Source organism: Pocillopora verrucosa, chromosome 3 (assembly GCF_036669915.1).
Source record: "Pocillopora verrucosa isolate sample1 chromosome 3, ASM3666991v2, whole genome shotgun sequence".
Classification (NCBI taxonomy): Eukaryota; Metazoa; Cnidaria; class Anthozoa; order Scleractinia; family Pocilloporidae; genus Pocillopora; species Pocillopora verrucosa.
In genome coordinates, this window is record NC_089314.1 from 21,310,417 (window position 1) to 21,335,007 (window position 24,591).

The window sequence follows — 24,591 nt, forward strand, 5'->3', positions numbered from 1 at the left end:
AAATCTTAGAGGATGCTGCGAAATTTCCTGTTCAGGTTTCATTTCCGTCGCCATATTGATATTTCTCGGCTCGAATAGAGTAGATTTCTCATCCCTTGAGTCAGAGAGCCAGCTTAGTCAGTGTCTTCGATCTCAATTAAGAGTCGTGTATTTAAATTCACTGCAGGATCTTAGCTTGAGGTATGTTCTTGAGAGTATAATTGTACCGAGCAAAGTTTGTCGTTACAGCTTTTGTGCAATCACTAATCAAAAATGTTTGCTTGCACTTGTCTAATCTCTTGTGTATTTTTTACGTTTTCATTCGATGTTTCCCCGGCAGTTACAGGAAAGAAATCCCATAAGCTATGAATTTTTCATCTTCCGCTACCTGCAGCACAAGAAAGTAATCGAATCCTTATTTACTGAGATTTTAAAGGAGTGAAATTGAAAGCCAGGGCGCAAAGGAGTACGACTTTTCCGTTTTATGCCTTCAACGCGAAAGGTATCGAGTAAACCCACTCAAAAGCCGTGCGTAAAACCTTTCACCGTTCTTATTTCGACCGTCAATTACAAGCTATCATATCTATCAAGCTCGTTAGACACCACAGTCGGGCAGGTCGTGCAGTTATTGTTGGTAAAACCTTGTAATCTCTTGTTTTGAAATAGCTTTTTGGGGCGTTTCTGTGTCTGACAGCGGTATACTCTATGTCTAGACAAGAGAATCTTCTCTAAAAAAGCCGCTGCAATTGTAATCTGACATGTCTTGAATAATGTATTGTTGTAACACTCCTTTGATCTGTTGGAGGTACAAATAATTAGTCTGCTAAACACTAACGCAGGATGGCGCTACGCTGCTTTAAATAGTTCCAGACTTTTTGTTTCTAATTTTAGTAATCTCTATTTAGACGTCTGTAAAATGGTACTATTCTCTGAGGAAAAAAGCAAAGATTTAAGTTGCTTGAATGAGTACGCTAGTGAACCTGGCACCGTGTGAGTTATGTGTCAAAAATTCTTACGGAGCTTAACCACAGAACTATTTTCGAGAGAAAGTGACGAAGGGCTAACGCTCGAAACGTCAGCCTTGAAACTCTTTCCGGTGGCCAATTTACGTTATCAACTCAGTTTATAATACTGAATTACCCTGTTATACTCTCCCACCGACGAAGCACCACAGTTTCTTTAGAAACTTAGCCCCTTTACATATTTCCGAGAGAGCTGCTTTAAATTCTCATTTTACGACCTGATTCTTCTGAGTGATTTCTTGCGTCGTTATCTTCAACCTTGTCAGGCTATAAAACACTTTTTTGATTAGAAAAAAAACAAAAAATAGGGCGAAAGAATTAAGGATAAAACAAGAAGGAACATAGGTGGCTGGTTATAGTGAAAATTAGAAAAGATTAAATATGATAAACCTAAAAACAACGAGACTCAAATTTTAAAGATACTCCAATTGTGGTCTTGCTGTTTCAAGCAAGAAATGAAATTTAGTGTAGAATCCAGGCCTCCCTCATCCCAGCTGTCTCTTACTTTCAAATCCCTTGAATTAGTGGCCGAGGGGTGGGTGGGGCGGGGGCTTTCGTGTAGAAAGTGTTTGGCCGCGATAACCACAGCACCTTTTATCTTCGAAATACTTTTATCCCTTGTCGATTTCTGGAACTGTGCATAGGTGGGAGGTGGAGGGTTTGGTTTTTTACAGATAATTGATTGAAAAACCCTCACTGTTTGGCCTTATCTAATTTGGTTAAACCTGCAGTACACAAGAAACATTCGGGAAAAGCTAAGTTTATGCGTGTTTAAGCAAAAACTAAGGGCTGGAAAAAATAGTGAAAAAATCAAGGAGATATCGGTAGTAGATCGTATTTGAAATAATGTGTTTTCTATCTTACTGTCTTATACTGCATGTATTAATGTTTCTCTTTAAATCACCCCATTTTCAGTTATAACTACAAATGAACGGCAAAATATTCGTATCAATTAGATTCTCGCTTGAGTGACTATTACCTTTGGTTGAATTGAATTACACAGTTCAAGTTTTAAAAGACTTAGTTTAATTTGCTGTGGAAATCAGTTTTCTATGCACCCGTTGCACTGAACAAAAACGTTCACATATTTTGTTTGTTTCTGTATTATCGAAACAAAAGATAACTAACGTCTGTGAGCAATGTTCACCCCCTGCAAAATGATAAGAGACCGTTGAGGTTTTGATTATAAACGAAAGGGGCAGTGGTACAGCTTTAAGGCATGACCAGTTGCTTTGCCAAATTCCAGCTGTACATTTCCCTCGATTTTCTGCGCTGCATTTTCACAAAAATACATGAGTTTACCAATTAATGCCTGTCGGTGACAGAATAGCGTATAAAAATACTAATTATGATAATGATGATAAAATTTAGAATTTGAACTTAATTGTCCCTACATTGATTACAAAGTCAGTGCTGTTGGGATAATTTCCTTGAAAGCGACAACTGTCTTCATTTGAGTCGATCAACGGTATACTTGATAACATTCAAAAAGCAGTTGGTAATTTTCCTTATCAGTGTTTGGATTGGAAGCTGTGTGTATTACGTTTCTTTAGTGTGCCATCTTAAACTCTCTCATTAAATGCGTCAATGAAGACAGCCCTTGACAGTGTTATGCTATAACAGCAGTTCCTATCTAGTGGAGTATCGTTGTCAAGTATGTCTGTGTTTTCTCTTCGCCAATGTTTACCCAAAAGCATAAGCCTTTTGTGAATTTGAATAGACTTTAATTTGTGAAAATAAGCTGAAAACCGATTAATACATTGTAAAATTTGCTTAATTTCTTTTAAGGTGTTAATGTGACTTTATTTCGTGTACTGTTACTCATGTTAAAAAAAAAAAATAACCTCAACAACAAAAATAAGGAGTGGAAGTACTTGAAACGGAAACCCAGTTAACTTGATTCTTGCTAAAATTACGACTGTCATACGCAGGACTAACCAATATTTACTGGCAAGAGATGTCTTTGTTGTCGAAAATTGCCCAAACAATCTGATTCCGATTTCCGTTGCATGCAAAAACCAAAGCAGGTGACACCCCACTGATATACAGCAGCTTCGCTCATATCGCGAAAATTTAATAGAGTAGCGAGGAAAAACCTTAAATGCAATTATTGGCATTATCTCAGCTAGTTTTCCTACCGAGATAACAATGTTTTGATTTTGCCGAAAGCGCAAGACAATAATGAGATTGTTAAAGGTTTTTGTCGGCAGCGGAAACTCGAAAGCAAACCAACTCCAACATGCAATAAAACAAGACTTAAACAGTTTTAATTTTTGATCTTGTTAATTAAGGAATATCGTCCGCAGAGATGGGTGTTAAGAGTCGAGAGAGTGAATAAATTCATCTCTCAATAATAGGTGATTAATGTTGGTTGTGCGTCTAGCTAATAAACTCTGGCTTTTTCGCTTTTGATGAACCTCTGGTGAAGACAATGAAATGAACGACTTTCTGACCGATTGTTTCGTATTCCTTCTTTGTACGGTTTATATGGTCACACAACATGCAAGTCGTGTACGCCCTAAAATGCTAGGAAAATGTTTCTGACAAACTCTAAAAGTGGAAAATAAATGGGTGAAGGAGATGGCTTTCCTTACAAGCAGTATTCATTTGTTGGCGCCCGTATAATGTTTTTCAGCTGTGAGGTTTGAGTGGTTAATCAGACAAGATGTAATTATTAAGGTTTTCTTGCGGGAAAGCATACAGAAATAATTTGGAAATTACCTCCGCCGAGGATAAAACAAGTCAACCTTTCATTATTGCTTGGTTTAAGAAGAGTTTTTCTCGATGTAAGGAGCAAATAACTCACTGAAGCTTAGAAATTGTATTCAAACTCACTGTGATGTTCTGTAGAAGTAACTGTACATACATTTCTATCTTTTTGTTAATTTTTCTTTAGCTAATTTTATATTTTTTTATATGTCGAATGTATTGTATCCCTATCTACTGGGTAAGCACGCCAGATACGAAAACAGCAAAAAGAAAAAGGCAAAGAAATAACAAAAATTTAGAAAAACAGTGACACTGCTCGTGGCTGTACGTTATTTTGATCAGTGTGTGGGGGATCTTTACACTGAAGTACTAACATATGTTATTCTCTCGCCTTAGGGTGGCTTTTTTCATGTTTTTTCTTATTCCTGACCGAAAAAAAATAGTCAAAACCACGATTGTTTTGTCTCAAGAATATAATTAATACATTCAATTTAATTTAATAACATTGGCGTAAACTGTTATGTTAAAAGGATGAAAACAGTCTCTCTTTTATTTCGATTTCAAGCAAGTTGATTATTTTTTAAACAACACTTCGTTGAAGTTCCTGTATTTACTGTTTGTTTAAATTCAAGTTGAGCCATGCGTGGTTATTGAAGTTACCGAGCAAGTGCAAATTGTATCTCAATATGCCAGCCTGGAGCACTTAGTGGTGACCTATCTTTCGGACAAAAAAGCGGGGGATGTGAAAAGCTTGGTTGATTCCGAACAGACGTTGACATTTTGCTGAGAGTTTTCCATTGTCGGTACGTTCGAGCACGTGGACAAATCCGGTCTTAGCAGACGCTAATCGAACTAAAATAGAAATGTGTTCTCATGTCCAAGGGCCGCTGGCAGTTCCAGATTAATTATTTTCAACATGTCTGTTTAAGTTGTATCTTGACACGTAATCTTTTTGTATTTATTAGAAGATAATTTGTAAACAGCTGTCTACCAGATAAGGGATGTGTTTTTGTCTTTGCAATACGAAGGGCTTATTCTGGTCACGAAAAGTCTCGAAGTTAACCTTTGCTCCCCTCTTCTGGCGGATATTTTAACAATATCTAAATAACACCATGTTGCCTCTTCTCTTCACGCGTATCAAAGCAACAAGAATTCATAAAACAAGGCAACGAAAACTTGAAATATTGATTGAAGAGACACGAAGGTTCCCTCCAATTTTCAGACACCTCTCGAGGACTCTGTTAATATCTCCGGTCACAAAAGAATTTTCGAGATAGTTGATTCTTTCCTGATTTTCAAAGAACAAGTTTACCTTTAGAGATAGCGAGATATTAAGTTTTGTTAAGTCAACATTTTCCCCTTAATCCACTTTCCGTTATATTTCCAATGAAATCGCCGGCGAATAATCCGTATACGTCACAAAATAATCAAATACAAAAGAAAGCGAGACCAACCAGTTTCATCAAAGCGGGTTTTATTTCAAAAATTACAATTCTTTTTTCAACTACAAATAATCTCTTTCTTATCTACAGAAATTCAATTTAAATCATCTATAATACATTTTGTGTGCCGGGGAGTGTGAATTTAGCTTCCTATGAAATTTTTTTGGAACACAACTAATTTACAACCCGTTGTTTTTTTTATTCCTTTTCTTTAGAAAAATTTGCAACTCACAAAGTAGCCCTCTCAACACTTTGTGTCAAGCTTATGTAAAACAAATCGAATGTGCGAGTCCTTTTTTGCATCAGACAGTGCTTTTAGCAGTCCAATGTTGTCACAAACTTATCGTCGACTTCAAACATCATAGAAAATCCCAAGAACTTTAATAAAAGGTTGGTATTTGATACTAACCCAGTCGCAAAACGTACAAACACAAACACACGCAAACCAAACCACACCAGAACCGAGACGGAAAAATCTTATGTGTTTTACACAGAGTTGTTTTTTGAAAGCGAAATCCTCACTTAAATTCAGTTAGAAAAACATCGTACACTCAGTTTCTATATACACACGTTGATTTCACGGCTGTTTTAAATTATTTCTTTCAGCAGAGCAGCTTTTTTTTCCTCCTATCGAGCTGATAGAGTTGTCAGCGCTAAAGCTGCGTCAATTTCTCGATAATTCGACGTTTCTACGGTTATGCTGTGGAGAACAAGCAGAAAAAATAAAACATTTCAGATTGAAAAGATCCAACGGCAACTAAACGAAGACCCACAAAGGAACCACCTTGCCAAACTGCGTTTATTAATTTTGATATGACAATCTCAACACATGTTCCAAAGAAGTAAACAGAAAGCGTACTCTTCACAAAATATATTTTCAGCGAGACAACACCATTTCTTTGCTTCCGATTTGCCAAACACAAGGTACATAGATCTCCGAACCCTAATCAAATTATCAGATACAGATATAAATTATTCCTCGTTCTCTTTAGAGAATGTTTGAATTGTATCTTGTACAAAATAAATGTTAAGTGTCCTGCAGTTTTATTGTTTACCTTTTGCTTACGGTATTGAAAGCCCTCGCCGTTTCCTCTTTCCTCTCCAAGGTTATAGGTTCCTCCTTGGAAGAAGAACTTCTGTGGGGTGACTGACTTTCTATTTCTTTCTTCTCTGTTTCACTTTGAGAAGGTGTCGAACTCCGTACTGTTAAAAAAATACGAGAAATATTTTGTGAACACTCGCACGACCCGGCAACTGGTTTTGAGACGGGTTATTAAGAAAAACTTAGCAATCAAGAGGGAAGATTTTCGTTAAGTTGTGCAAAACGAAGACAAGATTCAAATATTGAAATTTATTTACGCAAAGTAAAAACTCTGTGTTTGTGTTTTAAAACTGCCCAGCGGAGGGTTATTTTCTTCATCGTTCTCTCGTTTCTGAAAGCGTTCATGGGTCGGTAATTATTCTAAACGTGTCTGGAAAATTAACACTTGAAATAAAATTGTTGTGAGGCAACAAAGGCCCTTCAAAGTATTGCTGCGCTCCACAAATTCTCAGTGGGCAATGTAACATCACTGATTTTCGCTTCAAAAGCGAATGAAGTACTAGAGTGCAAGGTGAAATAAATCTGTTTGTGGGGAAATTTAAACCATGTTAGCATGTTATTCAATTAGGGTCTCATGTATAATTTAGCTGGGAAAACAACTCGTTCTAGATGTGATCTGTACCAGACGATAAACGTGTCAGTTCGCACCAATTTGGTGAATAGTGAAGATTTTCATGAATGCTGTAAGTTTTAAAAAGCAGTAAATCATCACACTGAAGTACGAGTTGTGCTGCTATCAAAAAAGGAAATATTTAATCATTCGCTTAGAAGTCAGGATTGATCACTGAAGGTCTTTACAGAGCGAGCAATACTTCTCAAGTGTGTGTCTTTTTTAATGAACTCTGGCAGACATAAATGGCTTCTTCAGACAAAGCACAAATTGCTTGTGATATATCTTGTTCTGTGACCAACTACAATCTTTCCTCTTGAAATGACGCATTTAGAAACAATGATTGCATCCTAAGCTTGCAAGTAAAGCCGCGAAAAATAAATAAAGCAATGGTAATTTGTGTCGTCTCTCCGGAAAGTATTCGATCAGAGTTCAAGGTGGTTTTCTAGAGGCGATTTTGGATACCCTGCACGAAAACAGTTCTGTCGAAACTTTTAAAACTAGAAAATCATCTCCGTTTTGGCTCTTACCTAAAGGAAACCAGTGACCTGAGAGTCTAAATTTAACACAAAGGTGGAAATTTGCCACACCGCTAAGGTTGCATGCAACATTTTCAGGATACCAAAGTTCACCCTAGAGTGATTGATATTTCTGTAACGAAATCCCCGACTACCATACACGTAAACCGCGCAAATGAATTTACTGTACATCGCCAATAAGCTAACGGGATCCAAGCCAACGGAATATCAAAATTACTAAACCACTTTCGTTAAACAGTGTACCCTTAAAAACCATTACAAGGGTTTTTTTTCAATAAATAAAGGGGCCATGGCTTATTGAAATTTGGCAACCCCTGCTCGAAGCCATATTACAAGGAGGCAATGTTTAGTGCCGTTAATGATCCATAGTAATTGAACAATACGATATTCTCAGTGGCACTTTGAGCAATGGTAAGAGACCATTTCTTAACTATTTTATTCAGTTCTCTTTTACTGCGTTCAAATCTTACCTTGTATGATGACAGACGCTTCGGTGGACGATTTCTGAGGGGGTGTCGATGGAGGTGTTTCACATGTCGAAGGACTGGTATTCACAAGACTAACAGGCGTGTTATGAAAGCATCCATCCACCCATTTCCTTAAGCTTTTGACTGGAGAATCTTCTGGGTCACCAGTAGTAACACACTGAACAGCCCGTAATGCTTGAAATTGAACGACAGGATTAGCCGTTCTGTTTGGCGAACTTTCCGTGCTCAAGTTATGGGTTTTTTTAGGCTGCTCCGCAACATCCATCGTATTCGACGGCGTGTTTTCCTCCTTTTCATCTTTCTCGCGCGTTTCTGTTCAATAAACAAAGGATACGTGGGAGTTTTTTCTGACCACTCAGAAAAACCATTCCATTTAAAGTTCCCCCGTGTTTCTCTGAGCCACTCACTGATCTCAAAGTACCAGCCATTACACAAAGATAGAAATAGCTTAATCCGAAATTGTTTTCGTTGTTTCAGAACAGTACGTAACGCTAAACTTTACAAACGATAGCACCCACGAAAAACAACAATTTTGCTACAAACTGTATGAGGACCACAGCATGATTTCCAGCTGTAGCGCTAAGAAAGTTTATTACATCTCCGATCTGGCTTTCTCAGAAATTTCAAATAAAGAAAAAATCCCTTCTCGGGCCGATGTCTAGCAGGCAAACACCAGACAATACAAACACTAGACGCGCTTAAAAATAGATGAGTTGTATAGAAGGACTTTAGCTTAATCCCTGACAATATTCGACCGATATATCTAAAATCGACGAGTCGATGTAAACAGGAATATGTTTCCACAATCAATACCTTTAATGTTAGTTATATTTTCTTCTTTATCATCGCAAATTTTCTCTTCTTCGCTGCCGCTGTGTTCAGCGTCTGAATCGCTTACAGTGTCTTCGTCTTCGCCGCCCTCTTTTTTCTCGCCACATCGATTCCTCGGAGACCAAGTCATTTTATTCTCCTTTTTAAGCCTTCGTCTTGCGTTCGCAAACCAAGTTGAAACTTGCGTTAATGTCATCTTTGTCATTATAGCTAGCATTATTTTTTCGCCTTTTGTAGGATATGGGTTTTTTCTATGTTCATAAAGCCAAGCTTTGAGTGTGCTTGTTGTCTCTCTGGTAGCGTTCTTCCGTCTCGCTCCCGCAGCGGCCAAATCGATCGGAGAAAACCTTTAAAACACGAAAGCCATTTCCAAGTTACAATTTTGCGCCAATTGTAATTTAACTAGTTAGCTGAAATGTTTAATACTAGCTGTGTGTATATTTCTCTAGAGAATTCGATCGTCATTGTTTGCTCACAAACTTGATTAATCTTAACGATATCAGTATTGAAATGATTGGTAAAAGGAACCTTTCCATATTTAAGTTCTTCCGCCACTAATAACCAACCTAAATAAAGACAAGTATTGCCTCTCTCAATGTTGCGGTGGGTAGCAAATTCGACTTGCACGGAATTGTAGTTAAACACGTTCACTAGCACAAGAAACTCGAACAGTTTGCTTAAGTGGTCTAGTAACTATCGGCAAAGACATTTAATTTATTTACCTTTCTCCGAGTCCCGGACACGATGTGTGGGAATGAGGATCAAACCCATGAATCTCTAAAGGATGTCGAGCAGCAGTAGCTTGAGCTAAGTACCAAGAATCTCTCCACTCTTTGATGTCGCACGCTCGTGCCTATTCGATTAAAGATCGCCCAAGCAAAGAAAATGAGAAAGAACTCAAGAAACAATTATTAGGCTCAATTAACTTAATGGAGAAGAAAAAAATACTTAAGGCACAATTACATCAGTGAAACAAGTGGCGTAAAAGAGAGATCAATTAATCGGGAGACTAGCGAAGGGGGAATAAAAATTACACGAGGTTGTTTAAATTCACAATCGTACGGTTAAGTCTCACTCACTAGAGGCGAATAGAAAGCAGACAAGTCTGCAGTCGATCCTATTGTGAAACCAGCTTCGTTGAACGGCGGTCTTGGAAGCAAGTTTACTGGCATTGTAGAAACTCGATGTTGAAGGACGCGATCTAACTGACAAGGACACAACGAGGGCGAAGATAGGCCGTCGTGCAAAGGTGAACGCACAGATTCACAACAAGAAGTATGGGCGCCTGGAATCATCAGCTGCGAAAAAAAAAACCGAGACGGGTACACACAATCATGTCTGGTTTTCATGGAGATGAAACTTACATTGTTCGTGGCATCGAATGTGGTCGAACAAGTTGCTGACAACTCGAAAATCTTACCTGTGGGGAGAATGTACATCCAAACTGAGGACAAGAAATCTTTGTAGCAGCAGAGTTTGCCATCAGTGTTCAAGACGGAGCATCAAGGAACTGAGTCGATCGACAAGTAGATTGAAATCGTAGCAATCGAGACGTAAATAAATTAACAAGACGAAAAAAATGTTTACTGCCGTATTTCTTAGCCCAAGCTCGGGCCGAGTGAATAAAATGGCTACTGAGTTGTAGCGGTGTCGATTGAGTTTGTTAGGCAGCTAGTATTGATGTACTGTACATACACATGGAACAGTCGTTGAGCACCGTTCAGATCCTGTGTGCACAAAACAATATCTTCAATCGTTTCATCTTGTAGTTTCTACAAGGGCTACCGTCAATTTTGACACTTCGTGACACAACGTTTGCTGGTCGAACCAATCGAATTAAAAAGGGAACAAGCTTTGTATTGAAAACGCGAGAAAATGATTGGCAGAACTTGGCTTGTTAACTAGGCTTACATTTATTATTGTCTACTGCCAACATGGAAAACGACACGGGTGACAGGGAAAACCCGCCCATGTGGGTGTTTTTGCGGAGTATTGCTCCGCCCAACTGGGTGCACTCACTTCTGTTGTGTCTCAAAACAGTGATTGCTGATCGCTCCTTCTAGCTAATGATTGCACTAGCGTAGGAAGTCAGATTGTTCTGGTTATTATCGGCATTATGAATGCGATTGTAGGCTATTCAATACCGCGACATGACATCTCAAAGGGGAGCGCTGTTTCGGTAGCCTTTGCAAACCTATGTGCTTATTGCTCTCTGCTATGTTTATTTTGTTGGTTTACATTTTGAACAGCGCAAACCGAGTGCAAGAGTTTAACATATGGATCGATTGTGTTGTGTTCCCAGTCGCGGTTACTTGAATATCGATCGATCGCTGTATCGGATCATCTAAACTTGTTTTTGACACGTTAATTTTAGCATTCTTTTGGAAATATATTAACATCGTAGACATCACTCACCGATGTGTAATTTCTCTCTTTTTTTTTCCTTCGGGCGGAGAAGAGTTGTATTTTTTTCCCTTCCTAGTGCGGACCCTCAAGTGATGTTCTCTAGAAGGAAATACTCTACCGACCCGGTGCTATAGATATCGAAGCTCACAGCTGTGGCTGAATATTATTTTATCGCTTCCACTTTCTGGCAGCAGAGAAGACGATTCGATAAACATGAACACGGGAAACCCCCACAGCTGTGAGGCAGCACACAGTGCCAAGAGCTAACATGGCCAACTTATTGAATTTTCTCTATGCGGTTTCGAAAATGATTGATGTCGGTCGCCGAGGACATGCATATACATGTATTTAGATGTAATTCAATCGATTATATGACAATTAACAACTCCAGGTCATACAATTAACTAGCAATTGTTCGAAAAGCTTGTACTACATCTAATTTGTCTTACCAATGATTATTTAAGGAAACGAAATTATTCCGCTCGCCGAACGAAACGAAATCGAATCCAGTGGGACAACGGATGTCGACGGGATTTCGCTCCACGAGACGAAAAATAAACTTGAATTATAACCCTGACACAAGCACTTGGATTTAAACAATTAAGTCTATACCCGTCGTGTTCATGCCTCTTGTGTCCATGTTGTTTATATATCTCCAAACAATGCGCTACAAGATAATGAGGTTCTGTGACATGAAGAGCACGTGGACAAAATTATTTTTGGAAAACAGTGTCTCACGTTCAATCGAATAAAGCTTCAAAACGCCCTGATTTCGTGCGGAAAATTAAGCAGAATATTCCTGAAACGCAATGAACTCGGTAGTGGCTCATTTGAAAAGACTTCAGTGTGTTTATCTCGTAGGTGTGAAAAACGTCTACAAGATGTCTACATTTTATGTTAAATAGGTTCGTTTTGCCAACCATAATAACACCGTGTTTGTGCTTCTAACACCATTTGCACGGAAATGCTTTCCATTATGCTCTCCTCTAATCAGCCCAGAATCCTCGCCAGACATCTTATTATTCATGAAATTAGCATCGTTGGCTATTTATTCAACTCTTTTACAACCCGACAACTACTACAACAAGCCGGAATAATATCAAAAAGATTACATATTAAAGCGTATCCTAAATTCTGCCTTCACCTGGAGCGAAGTTGCAGTTGCGATCTCCCGCTAACGAAAATGTTAATTTTCCTGCTGAATTGAAATTTGTTTGCCCACTAAACCCATTGTGCCCCGTTGGTAGAAACCACTTGAATTTTGTACATCACTTCTGTACATCTTTGCACGTTAATTAAAAACTCCTTGTGAAGTTATACCATGACGTCACTGATTAAAAATGCAGTCAGGCGAGACGGCACGCGATACACACGCGTTACACACGCGAAATTCAAATTGAACTCAGTTGTGGGGTTGCTTCTCCGAAGGAGGAAAAAGACGAAAAAAGAAAATTATTTGATATGAAAACAAAGGACCCTTTTGGAATAATGTTTTCAAATAGAAAACACAATAATAAACCTCTCACAATCGGACGTTTCTCCCACGGAGATCTAATGACCAGCTTCCTTCTTGACTGCTCGCTTGGAAATGTTTTTCTTTCTTTCTTTATGGCTTTTTTGCTGGCGTCTGTTTCATATTATGTCCACAGATCAGCTTTGCCACCCCGAGTTGTTTATTTTTTGTCCTTTTCTGTAGTAGATTAAGCGTGGTATGAATTGTCCTGCCAGCGGTGTCGTTTGAAGATCACCGAAACTTATCTTGAAATAAACAGAGGAAGCCTGTATGTTCCTTGTCCCGGAAGCTATCGACAACGAATTGCGTTGTTTTTCTTTTTTATTTCGGTAAAGGTTTCTATTTCAACACATTGTTTTGAAAGGAGCGCAAAATAGCTGAGCTTATTTTGAATTCAATTTATCGAAAAAAATATGGAGGGCACTTGTTAAACACATGTGCGGACAAAAATTCCAAAATGCGTCGCTGCTAGAAATCTAAAATCCTGAATAAGTTTAATCTGACAGATTCAACCTGACTCATTTGGCTCTCAGCGAAATCCCTCACTTAATAATCGTAGTTTGAGCTTATCTCGAACAAATAGCCTTAACGCCCTTTAAGCTTGGCTGAAAGTGATGCCCAGATAACCAAAACATAGAGGCTGAAAGCCGAATTTCCGGTAAAACTATTGTGATTTTTTTAATTGATCACGTGTGGTATTTAAACTATTAAAAAATCAGAACGCATAAGTACAGCTTGATAAAACTATGAAATTGGATTTGAATGTTAATCCAACGATTTACATTAATCTTGCAAAAAGTTGGTGATAAGATCTAAAAACGAATCTTCATGTGCTCAAACGATTTCATGTATAATGAAATAAGGCAGCCAAGGGCAGGTCATTGTAATTTTAGATTATTCTGATATCGTTGTGGATGAAAACCAACGTAACTTCGCTCCACCTGCGCCATGAGAACACATCTGTAAGCGGGGAGTGTGCTTTCTCTGCTGTGAAGAACACTGATGTTACCCCTGTAAAATTATTAGCGTATATTTTCTTTTATCGTTACAGAGGTATTTTTGTAACTCATTCATTAAGCGTCCCCCTCTCCACAGACCTCTGAAATACCGAACGTTTTTAGTTTTGCACCAAAGCCCCAAAACCTCACTGATGCTGTTTAAGCCTTTACTTCGAGCTCGTCAGGAATTCAGTCGGCTTGGTCTCATCTTTTATTTTGTTGTTTGATAAAATGTATTGAGGTAGAAAAGCTCACCAAAAAAGTATATTTGTCATGAAAAACTTACAGACAGCAGCACCAATGATTTGGACAGCTTTAATTAATTTTTAGATGCTGTTCAGTGCGACCTGAGGTTAAATTCCCAGACTAAGTCGTCCAACTTTTGATGATTACAAGGAAACCAAAAAAAATATTTAATGGTATCAGTCAGTTATGTCTCAACCATTAAAAGGGGCCAATTGTCACCCCTACGGTGTGAAATTTTAATCATTTGGTTAGCCTAGAGTCAGTTTCAAAATAGTTTAGTGCTAGAATTGCCAATGTCATGTAGGAAACCGGAAATGAGTTCAGAAAGCTACTGACATGGACTTTTAAACTGGTTCAGAACCTGCACAACCTTTTTCATTTTCAGCATGTACTGATTCGCGTAGAGTTTCCTCAGAGAACGATTTTAAGATCATTACTGAGGTGCAAGAACTGTAAAACTTTCATCTCTGAATCGGACATTGAATAATTAAGCCGACTAATCATTGAGAGAGCGGAAGGCCTTTAACTGGCGTGGCTTGTTCCTCTACGTAACAGGAACAAGCAAACATAGCCGAAACACTTCTATTTGATATCGCTCCAAATTTTAAGTACTTGCGGCCCACGTCGATGAATTAACTGCAAAAAATAAACAAGATGATTCTTCTGAATACACCTCCAGTTCCGGTCACTCCCTACTAATTTTTTTTTCCAACTTTTTTCACGGGATATCAACTAAACCGCAAACATATAAACCTCAATAGTGATTCTTTTGCGTGGGCGAGGATAACTGTTCATAACTTTTGACTGAGAAATGAATGAGGAATGATTCCCAATTAGAGAAACCTTTGTTCGTTCCACTATTTTTGGCAATTAACGCAATTACCCTTATGAAATACATGTAATTTTGAACTGTCACAGGAGTACATTTGTAATGGCTCGTGGCTGTTACTACTAATTCATGTGGGTACATTTTTGTTCGCTGCTGTAATTCTGTTAAGGTGACCGACAACTGACGAAAAAATCCATCCAGTAAGCAACTTATCAATTTTCGTCCAATTTTGTGGTTATGTCGCAGTAATTTTTCAAAGCTTACTTATTTCATTCATCGATATTAAAGGGGATAATTGACTCGCTGTACGTCTGTTTTATTTCTTTAATAAATTGACAGTTTATGGGGGTGTCTGGCGGAAAGATTTAGGTAAAAAAAATTCGTTCATAGGACAGTTTATCACAGTTTTCATCTCATAAACAATTTTTTTTCACAAATTTTCCTTTTCCGGTCATATACTGAAAGAGTAACATTACAGTTTCAGATTATCTTGAGAGTTGTTAAATACCTTTGTTAAATGAATTTGACCTCTATACCTGTATAAAGATTTTCTTAATGACTGGAAATGGGAAAATTACATCGCAAAATTTTACTATATTTGGTGTAGTATTTTGATAATTTGAAACACGTTGGCGCTGATATGATATCAATGAGAACGATTATCAACAAAAAAAGTGACAAGTTTCATTTACTCACCACAAAATTTCAAATTATACGTTCTTTGCATTTTCATGACAGTTTTATCCAAAGGGCTAAGTACATGTGAACTGTTGAAGAATTTTAATAACCGGAGAGGACTCCCTAATTCATCGTTAAGCCTTCGAATTAAATAGGCTTTGCTGTTATTTTCATTGCACATTGATTAAAGAAAGCTTATTGCAAGTCACCTGTTTTTCATATATTTTTGCTGTGTGACTTGTAACATACTTCTTGTCCACACAAGCAAATAAAGTTTGAAGAGCAGGAATAGTCGCATCTTTTTTTCAGTGTTATTTTTTTCTCTTAAATTAATACCGGAGCTGTCTTATTAATCAGGACCAAGGAGAAGTCGTTAGCCATGTTTTGAATAATCTCTCTTCAATAAGTTGAAAGAATGTTCTCCTCTGCAAAGAGGGTTATTGTATCATGATCTCATGCTTTCAAACTGAATGGCTTTACCACCGCAGTGAATCCCACGATGTAATTTTTTGTGAAGCAGAGCTTAGTAGAGTTATAATGGTTAGTCACGGTGCAGTTTCTCGGGATCTTTTCGTTTCAATATTGTGGCGTTAAAAGCGCGCAAATTCTCAGAGTTTTGTGACAGTTTGTATTTGTCTAGTTGTGAGGTATGCTGAGCGAATGAACTTTGTACTGTAAAATTAATAGAACACGCCTAAGAACTGGCGCAAGTTTTGGCCACATTTGCTGGTATCGCGTTTATAACTCTCCAGAAGAAACTTTTAAATAAAATTGTATCCGTGCAATTCTGAACGCCGATGCGTTTGCGAGTTTGCAACTGAGCATGCAAAATTGCACGTTGTAGGTAACAGGGAAAATATCCTATAATAATTTATGTCGTAAATAACATTTAAGCCGACAGCTCCCAAAACGATGAAACACCTTAAGACCCTTGCACAAAACTGGCTTCGGCCCAAGAAAAAAAAAGGTTTATACACTTATCAAACAATATATGTCGATTCGTATTGGCCCCGGGAGCAAAGTTTCGGTCATTCCACTCAGCTATGTCTGACACTTGATGCTGGGCGATAACAGTTTCGCAGCTTAAATGCGCTAATTTTAACACTCACTTAATACGAAGCTTGTTCTTTCCTTTGTTAACATGACAGATGACATGAGCTTTATAACAGCTGTTGGCTGAAATGAGACGCTGTCATTTCAGCGAGATCTCACGCAACGACTGCTTGAGGGTCAAAAAGTTTAGGAACAAGAAATGACTCAATTCCGACGGATTCCAAACAAGACATTGGCACAGAACAGATTTTATTTTGATTTCTCGAAACGTGACCAGAATAATTAATAGAGAAGATTTTTTAGATCGCCTGAAGGATCTTTAAACCTTGTTTTGAGAGCATTGGTATAAAGACCCTATAAAACCAGGATTGATGGAATGTTTCCGCTCATCAGGCCTAGTTTCGGCAGATGTCAAAATGGGTAATGCAATTACAACGCGTACTGATCTCTGAATCTGATTTATAAGAGATCCCAGATAAATGTATTAACATAATTTAATTTGCAGGTTTGAAAATTTGCTCTATGTTCCGTTTTAGTTTGTTCAAGAGACTGAGCAATTGGATCATCTTTCAGTCATGTAATGCCAGTTTCAACCTGTTAAAAATCACAAGAAATGATTGTCAATCATCACTTTGACAGGCAACAAATTGCTATTGTCGCTTTTATTCATAATTTGAACAATGCATCGCAACACTTTGAGAACCTAATCCCTATGTTAGAGAACACTTCATCAAATAGTTACTTTGTTCTTAGCGAAACAAAATTTCCCACTTTGAAGATAACTCGCAGTTGCTTCTTGAGTTTAGCGAACTGAAAAAGTCTATGAGATCCTTCGGAACGTACAAAGCCATTTAATTAATTTCCGTTCGATTGCTCGCTTCTTCTCTTGTCTTCTCTAGCGTTTGTCTGTTCATCTGTAGGCAGCGTTTCTGGTGAGGTATTTTGAGTCATTTCGGTTGTGCTCTTTAGGAATTTGTAGCTTTGTGTTATCGATGCTCTCACGCTTTAAAGTAAACTTTTTTACAAGTCTAGCTGCAAAAAACGTAAACCGCGAGTAAAATCTCTGCGATGCTCAGTACCGGGTGTGCATTTGACCTCCGAAATGCGCCAGTCCATAAAAGGGCGGTGGATGATAAAATCTTAGACTCTGGAGAAGCCGAGACCGCCCGTTTACAAAAATTCGACCGCGACTAAACTGTTTTGGCTACAGAATTCCGTATCGTTACCGTCGCTTTAGTCAGATTATTACATTGCACTTCCAATGACAGATAAATATTAGGTTAGAGTTGCCATACTCTCTTTTGCCTTCATTTTTGTGATATATTAGCTTTTGAATTGCAATGTTTTCACACAAGAGTGATATATTTAAACTCGCAACTATAACTATCAGCCATCCTAGCTACCTTTTGACTGAGACCCTCGCATGTATGAGAAGTTCCCAAAGTCTGAGAACTTTGCATGAATATCGAATCTTCGAATGAAGTTATTTCAATTCGCATCTTCATTATCAAATCTTATACACATCCTCAAAACGAAATATGAAGATCGTAAAATGTTGGTCTATGCGCGACGAAATGTGAATTATGTAATCACTGAAAAAAAAAATTTAAGCGGATTTGGGCGATGAAAAATTTTTACATTTGAAGAAAGATTTTGAACATTTCCCATGCACGTGTGTCAAAGAAAAAACGCTTGTTTGTATTGAACCCTATCGAGTTCCGATTTGGCCAGAACCCGTCAGCGAGGTAGAAAATATTACATGTCTATGTAGTAAGCGTCGCCGGAGTGCACCTTTAGAAATGGTCTTCTATCGCAAATTGCAAGCTTGCAGATAGTCTATTATGAATGGCTAGATAACGCTCTTCAATGTCGAGGAACCGTTTATGGCACTCAACCACCTAGCCGTGGTAATGTTCAGCACTTTCACTCCCAACCGTCGATCAGCCCAAATTTTGAAATTCTCGAGTGAGGCGATATTGATATTTACAGGCCGTTCTGATATATGGAATTTGTTTCTGACACCATTAATCTCGGTTAATAGAGGCCGCACTGATCAACAAACCTAATACACCTAGTTGCAGCCCATACCCGGCTAAAAGTAGATCAGTTAGGGAATACCTTGTTGGGGCACCGGCAGATTGAGATGGAGGAAACCGCAATTAATCAACACACTCCTTTTTTCGAGGACACATCGAAAGAGATTTAATCCAGTGGTAGGTCAGACAAAATTTTGAGCAAATTTCTTCTTCAGCAGCCGGAATTTTTTTCTTATAATCACATGATTTATCTTCGTTTGCGGCCGAATCAATGTTTTAAGGTCATCTAAGTGTAAAGCAATGTTTCTCATTTTTCTAGAAACAAAGGAACTGTTCAGATCGTGTAAAACGAAGCCCGATAAAATATTTAACCAGCCGGCGGAAAGTGTCATTCAGGAAACGTGCACATGGTTAAAAAATTTCCGGTACTTGCGTTCCTAACAGGAATACATAGATAAAGGTTCTCTACGACTTCCAAAAATCTGTTCTAGAAGTTTACAAGGGCAAGAGCATTTCCGGCAGCCATGCTCAAGAGGTAACGCCTAAAAATGATGCGCTGATCTGTTTGCGTGTAAAACATAAAAGCGCTTTGATCCTTTTAGCTAAAAACTAAGACTTCCATTCAGCAGTGGCATCTGTGTTGTGATGAATCTTCCAGCTGCTATAGAAGATTTTAATTTTAATGCCAATACAAGCGATACCGCACCTTGCTTTGTTCCGCCACGAATCTTTCACTATTCCGTGGACACGGGCACTGAATACATCACACTCTGACAGCTTCTCGTGGAAATAAGCAATTCTCATTTGTCAGGGGACCTGACGAATTGTTATGGGGGAAGGGGGTGGGGTCCAGTGGATCAACCATTTATTTAGAGGGTAGCATGACGGTATTTTGTTAGTGGTTTCATTTTTCACCGGGAAAGGTTCCGACATTAGAAATTGGTCATAGACCCATTAGACGTAGCCTTTGATATTTCATGTAAGTCTGGCGTTGTTTAGTGTTGATTTCCAGTATCTCCCTGTTGTTAAACTAGAAACCGAGAGATCGAGTGTGAAACAAACTCGCCAAATTACCTGTAAACCTCTTGATAATTGAGTTCTCTGAACTCGATGGGTAGCAAAGCGAAGGATGCGAAGCCGAAGGTGTACAGCTAACATCCAGCATACAGACCTAGCGTTGAGCTGTGTCTACACAAACTTGCGCCACCATCAATTATTTCTGTTGACAAAGGGAAATATAAGGGTCTTCTAATGGTGGCTTGCACTTGTGGTTAGTTCAGAGCACCAAACAAAAGTGTTTGAATAACGTATTTCGTCAAATTCAAGGGCTTCAACTAAAGGAGGTTGCCCTATTTTTCTAGCAGTGCTTATCGAAGTTAAATTTCTCTATAGAGAGGAGAGAAAAAGCTTGAGGGTATTCATTCTAAAGCTGACACCTTTAGGTTTTTGTATGCAGAGGCCCTGAACAGTTTCTGTCATTGGTTTGATATTAATTTGATAGATGGGTAAAGAAGTCGCTTTGTGTTAGAATTAATAACATCGCATATCAAAGCAGCAGACTGATTGGACACGAGATACCACAACAGTTGCTTTCACAAGCCTTTTACCTGTTCTCGGTCAGGTGTCTGTTCAATTTTTGATCCGGTCAGCCAAAGTTCAATGGTGCCAAATAGAACAAATGCCTGTTTCCGTTAGTCTGAGATAGATACCATTATGCTGTGGGCATAATATTAAGCATGTATCGTTATAAATGGCAACTGGCTAAAGGCGGACTTGATGGAATATTTTACCGATAAAATGGATTACTTGAGGGAAGTCATAGTTTAAGGGGGCTAAGGGCGGAGAGGAAGAGTGAAAAGACACTTTTTTGTTAAATAATTGGAACCAGACGACCATGAAGAGGTATCTTAATTATTTTGGTGCAAAATTCAATTATTTTTTTAAAATCAATTTAAATTGGACTTTAAACTCAGGTGTCTCCCATAAATAAACTTTTCATTGCTTTATTTTAAATCGATTAAAATTAAAAAAGCCAGACATCATTGAGAAAAAGAAGTTTGTTTTAACTCAGTCTTGGCAGACAAAACAGTATGTCTGGGTATGTATGGCTTCAAATCACAAAAGGTCATTTTTCTCTAGCAATGAATGCCAGCTGAAGAAATTGAACAGCACCCGAAAACGATAAGTTCAAGGTGAATTCAGTTTTAAATCGACATTACACCATTACTCTCCTTTTTGACTAAAATGCACAACTACACGAGAAGGAGAGTGAACACTATTACGCCTTATCACTTTTGGAAGCTGGCTGAGTTTATGAGAAGCTGCGAATTTATCTGAATTTATGGGAGGCGCGAGGGAGGAATCGCGAAGGGTTTGTGTTCCCGCGCGCACGATGACTCTCGTCTCTTTTTTTTTAAGTGTCAACGATTATGTTTGACGATTATCTCTTCGACTTATTTAGTTAATCTTTTATCAAATAATGCTTTACTGGGAAGAATAGTCAAAAAGAGAAGTTAAATACCATGATAAAGTTCATGGTTGTTCATTCGTGGTCAGATGCCATTACCTGTGTATGAACGACATTTTAGACGTAATCCTAGCATTGAATCTTGACAGAAAGTGTCCTTTGCTACTATCTTTTGGCTCGAAAGAATTCATCCCTAGTGCTTCCATAGTCACGATACAAAACACATTCCTCAATTGCCTTTTAATTTACATTATTTTTCAAGTATATTTTAGACACGAAAGACAATCTTTTACATCATTTTGTTAACTCTGAGCTTTATTGTCACATCAGATGTTACACATATAACATCATTTTTTAAAAAGGCTACATTTCATCATGTCTACACTAAAACAGTCTTTGAACACTGCTCCATCTCAACATGGTTAGATCTTGCCTGGCAAGACCACTTCGAGAAAAATCCTCCTCTACTTTCAGATCAACAACAGACCATTCTGTAAAAAGTACCCAAGTGTTCAGTTTCCAGCAAACTTTAAATATTTTGACAATTAATTCAACAGAAAATAAGTTTTTTTGTCAAATTTCGAATAACTTCGACAGCAAAAACGCTCTCGATCGATGGAAACGCCTAACTTGACTCGCATAAGATCAGAGTGAAAAACAAAAAAAAGACAAAAACAAACCAAAAAAAAAGAAGAACAAAAAGACAAATCTGGACACTTTCTTAGTCTGCTGTGTATCTTTAAAACTCAATTTATGTTCTTTTAGTTACCCCATTTTAAGGAAATCGTAAGGTAACGTTCTACTACATAATGTTATCTGAACATCTAACATGTCATGAAAGAACTCCTTTCGATAATCTCACCAACAAACAGAGAAAACAGAATGGTGAAGCTACTAGCAGTCGAGGGTGCTGGTGAGCGGAACTAAATATATGATGAGTGCCAAAAACGTAACCACATGACAAATTACGTAACTGCGCAATTTCAGAGCCATCTACATGTAGAAGTTTTTTTTTTTTTTTTTTTTCCAAGCATGTGTTTGAGGAGCAATCTTTCTCGTTTGCCTCATAATTGTCTCATTTATTAATTTTTTCTTTCTCTCTACTTTTCAGCTAACTGGAGGAAACAACCGTAACGGCCAGAATGAAGAGTAACCATTTTCAGTGTGGGCTGTGCAACCGTTTGATTTTTGACCCCTTCCCCCCTCTCCTGCCTCAACCAATCCCCGTTCTGAAATCTCTCGTAGCCATCTTTGTCTACAGGGGAAGGGAAATCCTGAGTGAAGGCACCACAAAAACTCACAACCTAGCTGTGAATGCTTTGAAATAGTGTGGTTGGGCTGGACCTTGGAACTACAGAAGTACAGAATATGGAAGTACGATAAATGATTTTAAACATGTCTCGCATAATGCTAGAGATTACCATCGACTCACTACACTTGAGGAGACAAAAAGAATAGTCATTCTGGTGTCAATATAAAAATTCCCCTTAATAATCTTCAATTATGACCACGTAAGTCTTCTGTACCACTGCAGTTTCAATTCCATGTTCTAAACGGTATGCAACCCAAGTCTACAGACAGCATCCAGGCCTCTGATTACTGAATACACATCGATAAGCATTTTACAATACAAAATATAATTTCTACATATAATGACCCAATGTCGTGGACGTCAGAGTCCCGGAGGAAAGCTGTTCACCTCCCCTTGTTCGTTGACTGGGGCCCCATTCACCTTGTACGACAGTTTTAGCCTCATGCGCAACGGTTGCTGTAGAAACAATGAGTAGTGTATCAGCGAAAGTTTTAAGGGTTGTATAAGCATTTTTAAACTGCTACGAAAGAAAAGGGTTACCACAATAGTGACACACTTTTACAAATTCTGCGGTTTACGTATGTGCAACCGAAACATTTAGACCGCACTAATTGGGAGTTATGAGTACGAAATTCTCTGCCTGTGTACCAGTGCACAAATTTCCTTTTGACCGTTAAGCTTCTTAAACAACATTTCAAACACGGTCTTTCTACATACGGTATTGCAGGATCTCACACGCATAACTGCGTTGAGACGCATATCACGATCAGAAAACCACCCAACCCTTTGATGTTAAATTGACGTCGAATAGCAAAAGGAGGCAAACATTTACTTTATTATTAGTTTCTTGTTGTCTCAGATAAGAACTGTAAAGAATATTAATGAAAGCCTGATAGAAAACTCAAAATGATAATAATAATAATTATACTAATAATCTATATTATTCGAAAAAAATGTACACTGTGAAGTGTTTTTAATGCTTTGTTATAAAATAAACCGGATCGGTATCAGTATCTGGGCAACTGCCCACCTACCCCTCCCCTGACCCAACAACAGTCAACTGACAATAACTGAAGGTTAATGTTGGGTCAGGGGAGGGGTAGGTGGGCAGTTGCCCAGATATTGATATTGATCCAAACAGACAGGAAACGAGGCGAAAGCTATTTTTACGTTTTGGTATCGTAGTTCAGTGTACGATGAACTTCATTTACGTGCAGTTGCATATGGATAATTTTAGAAAGAAAATGTGTCTTGGTTGGCGCAAAAGTACTTCTCCCTTCTACGGGAAAATAATTTTTCATCTACATAGAGTTCTGTCAACATGAAGGCGTTTTGGCGAATGCTACGATACACACTGATGCATGCAGAACCGCCATTGGCAGAACTGTGACTGAAAGCGTCCAAAAAAAAAAAGGCAGTCGAAATGCTTATATTAAACGTGCTAGTAAAGGATAAATCAACTCCCGAGAGCCTTGCTTCAAGCCAACAGAACAAACATATTAATCGTGAACTTGTCAGAAGTGATTAACAAGTAATTTACCTTCAAAACACTCAAAGACGAGACTGCGCGCACGATTCCGCACGTGGTGACAGAGAATAAGTTGCAATACACGCCCTGTTTCCTTCGTGGCTGTTGTTTAAAGTTGTCACGTAGATTAAACAGCGCCTCGTGTTTGAAAGCATTTAAACCTTTTGCAAACACTTTAAGTTGAAAAAATCACTATGATTGATTACTTCGTTTTTAATCACTTGAGGGCTGAACAACTCATTGACTCAGCAAGAGGGTGTTCACATTATTTCCTAATACGCGACTTTATTGTCCTCTGAGACCATGAATTAGTTGACTTTAAAAAACACAAAAAAACCCAAACAAAAAAAGGGTGAAAGTTACCGAAACCTGTTCGCAGAGCGGAATCAATTTTAGTTCGAAGACTTAGAAAAGTTTACCTTACTAACACCTACCACCAGCGCGGCAGCCATAATTGAGTACTACTTTGCATAAATCACAGACAAGAGGAAGTTTATTTTAAGGCCGTGCGAAACAAAACATTTGTTAAAAACCGCAAAAAAGACCGACAAGCGAAAACACAGGAATCAAACTGTCAACATCAAAAGAACCACAAAACAAGACCACCGCCAAAACAGACAAAGAACTCTGAAGCTACAGCAAGAGATACAAAGGACAAACATCAATCAAGTGAAGAGATGAAGTGCTTGAGTTAAAGACAACACGAATGCTACCAGAAATGGAGAAAAAAAACTCTACACGTGGGAAAAGAATATGTTCGACAGAACGTCTCCCTAGAACACGTTGAAAATGGTTTTGGAGAC

The 24,591-nt window shown here is 38.2% G+C and overlaps 1 protein-coding gene and 1 long non-coding RNA gene across 3 annotated transcripts; both read right to left on the bottom strand.

Moving 5' to 3' along the window:
- Positions 1 to 5,167: 5,167 nt before the first annotated feature.
- On the bottom strand, positions 5,168 to 11,414 carry LOC131797740 (iroquois-class homeodomain protein irx-4-A). 2 transcript variants are annotated; one of them, XM_059115417.2, is made up of 8 exons: positions 11,138 to 11,413; positions 10,143 to 10,449; positions 9,802 to 10,020; positions 9,445 to 9,575; positions 8,705 to 9,069; positions 7,874 to 8,203; positions 6,208 to 6,355; positions 5,168 to 5,852 (listed from the first exon to the last, which is right to left on the bottom strand). In XM_059115417.2, exons 2-8 carry the CDS (start codon positions 10,203 to 10,205, stop codon positions 5,780 to 5,782), a joined length of 1,329 nt encoding a protein of 442 aa, XP_058971400.1. In that variant the 5' UTR covers positions 10,206 to 10,449; positions 11,138 to 11,413; the 3' UTR covers positions 5,168 to 5,779. The 2 variants fall into 2 exon arrangements, with proteins under 2 accessions (XP_058971400.1, XP_066019142.1); XM_066163045.1 differs by lacking the exon at positions 10,143 to 10,449 and having other exon boundaries at positions 11,138 to 11,414.
- A 9,831-nt stretch (positions 11,415 to 21,245) lies between these two features.
- On the bottom strand, positions 21,246 to 23,251 carry LOC136279382 (uncharacterized). Its single transcript, XR_010716819.1, has 2 exons — positions 22,606 to 23,251; positions 21,246 to 21,439 (listed from the first exon to the last, which is right to left on the bottom strand). It is a non-coding gene; the product is annotated as an uncharacterized lncRNA (long non-coding RNA).
- Positions 23,252 to 24,591: the final 1,340 nt, after the last annotated feature.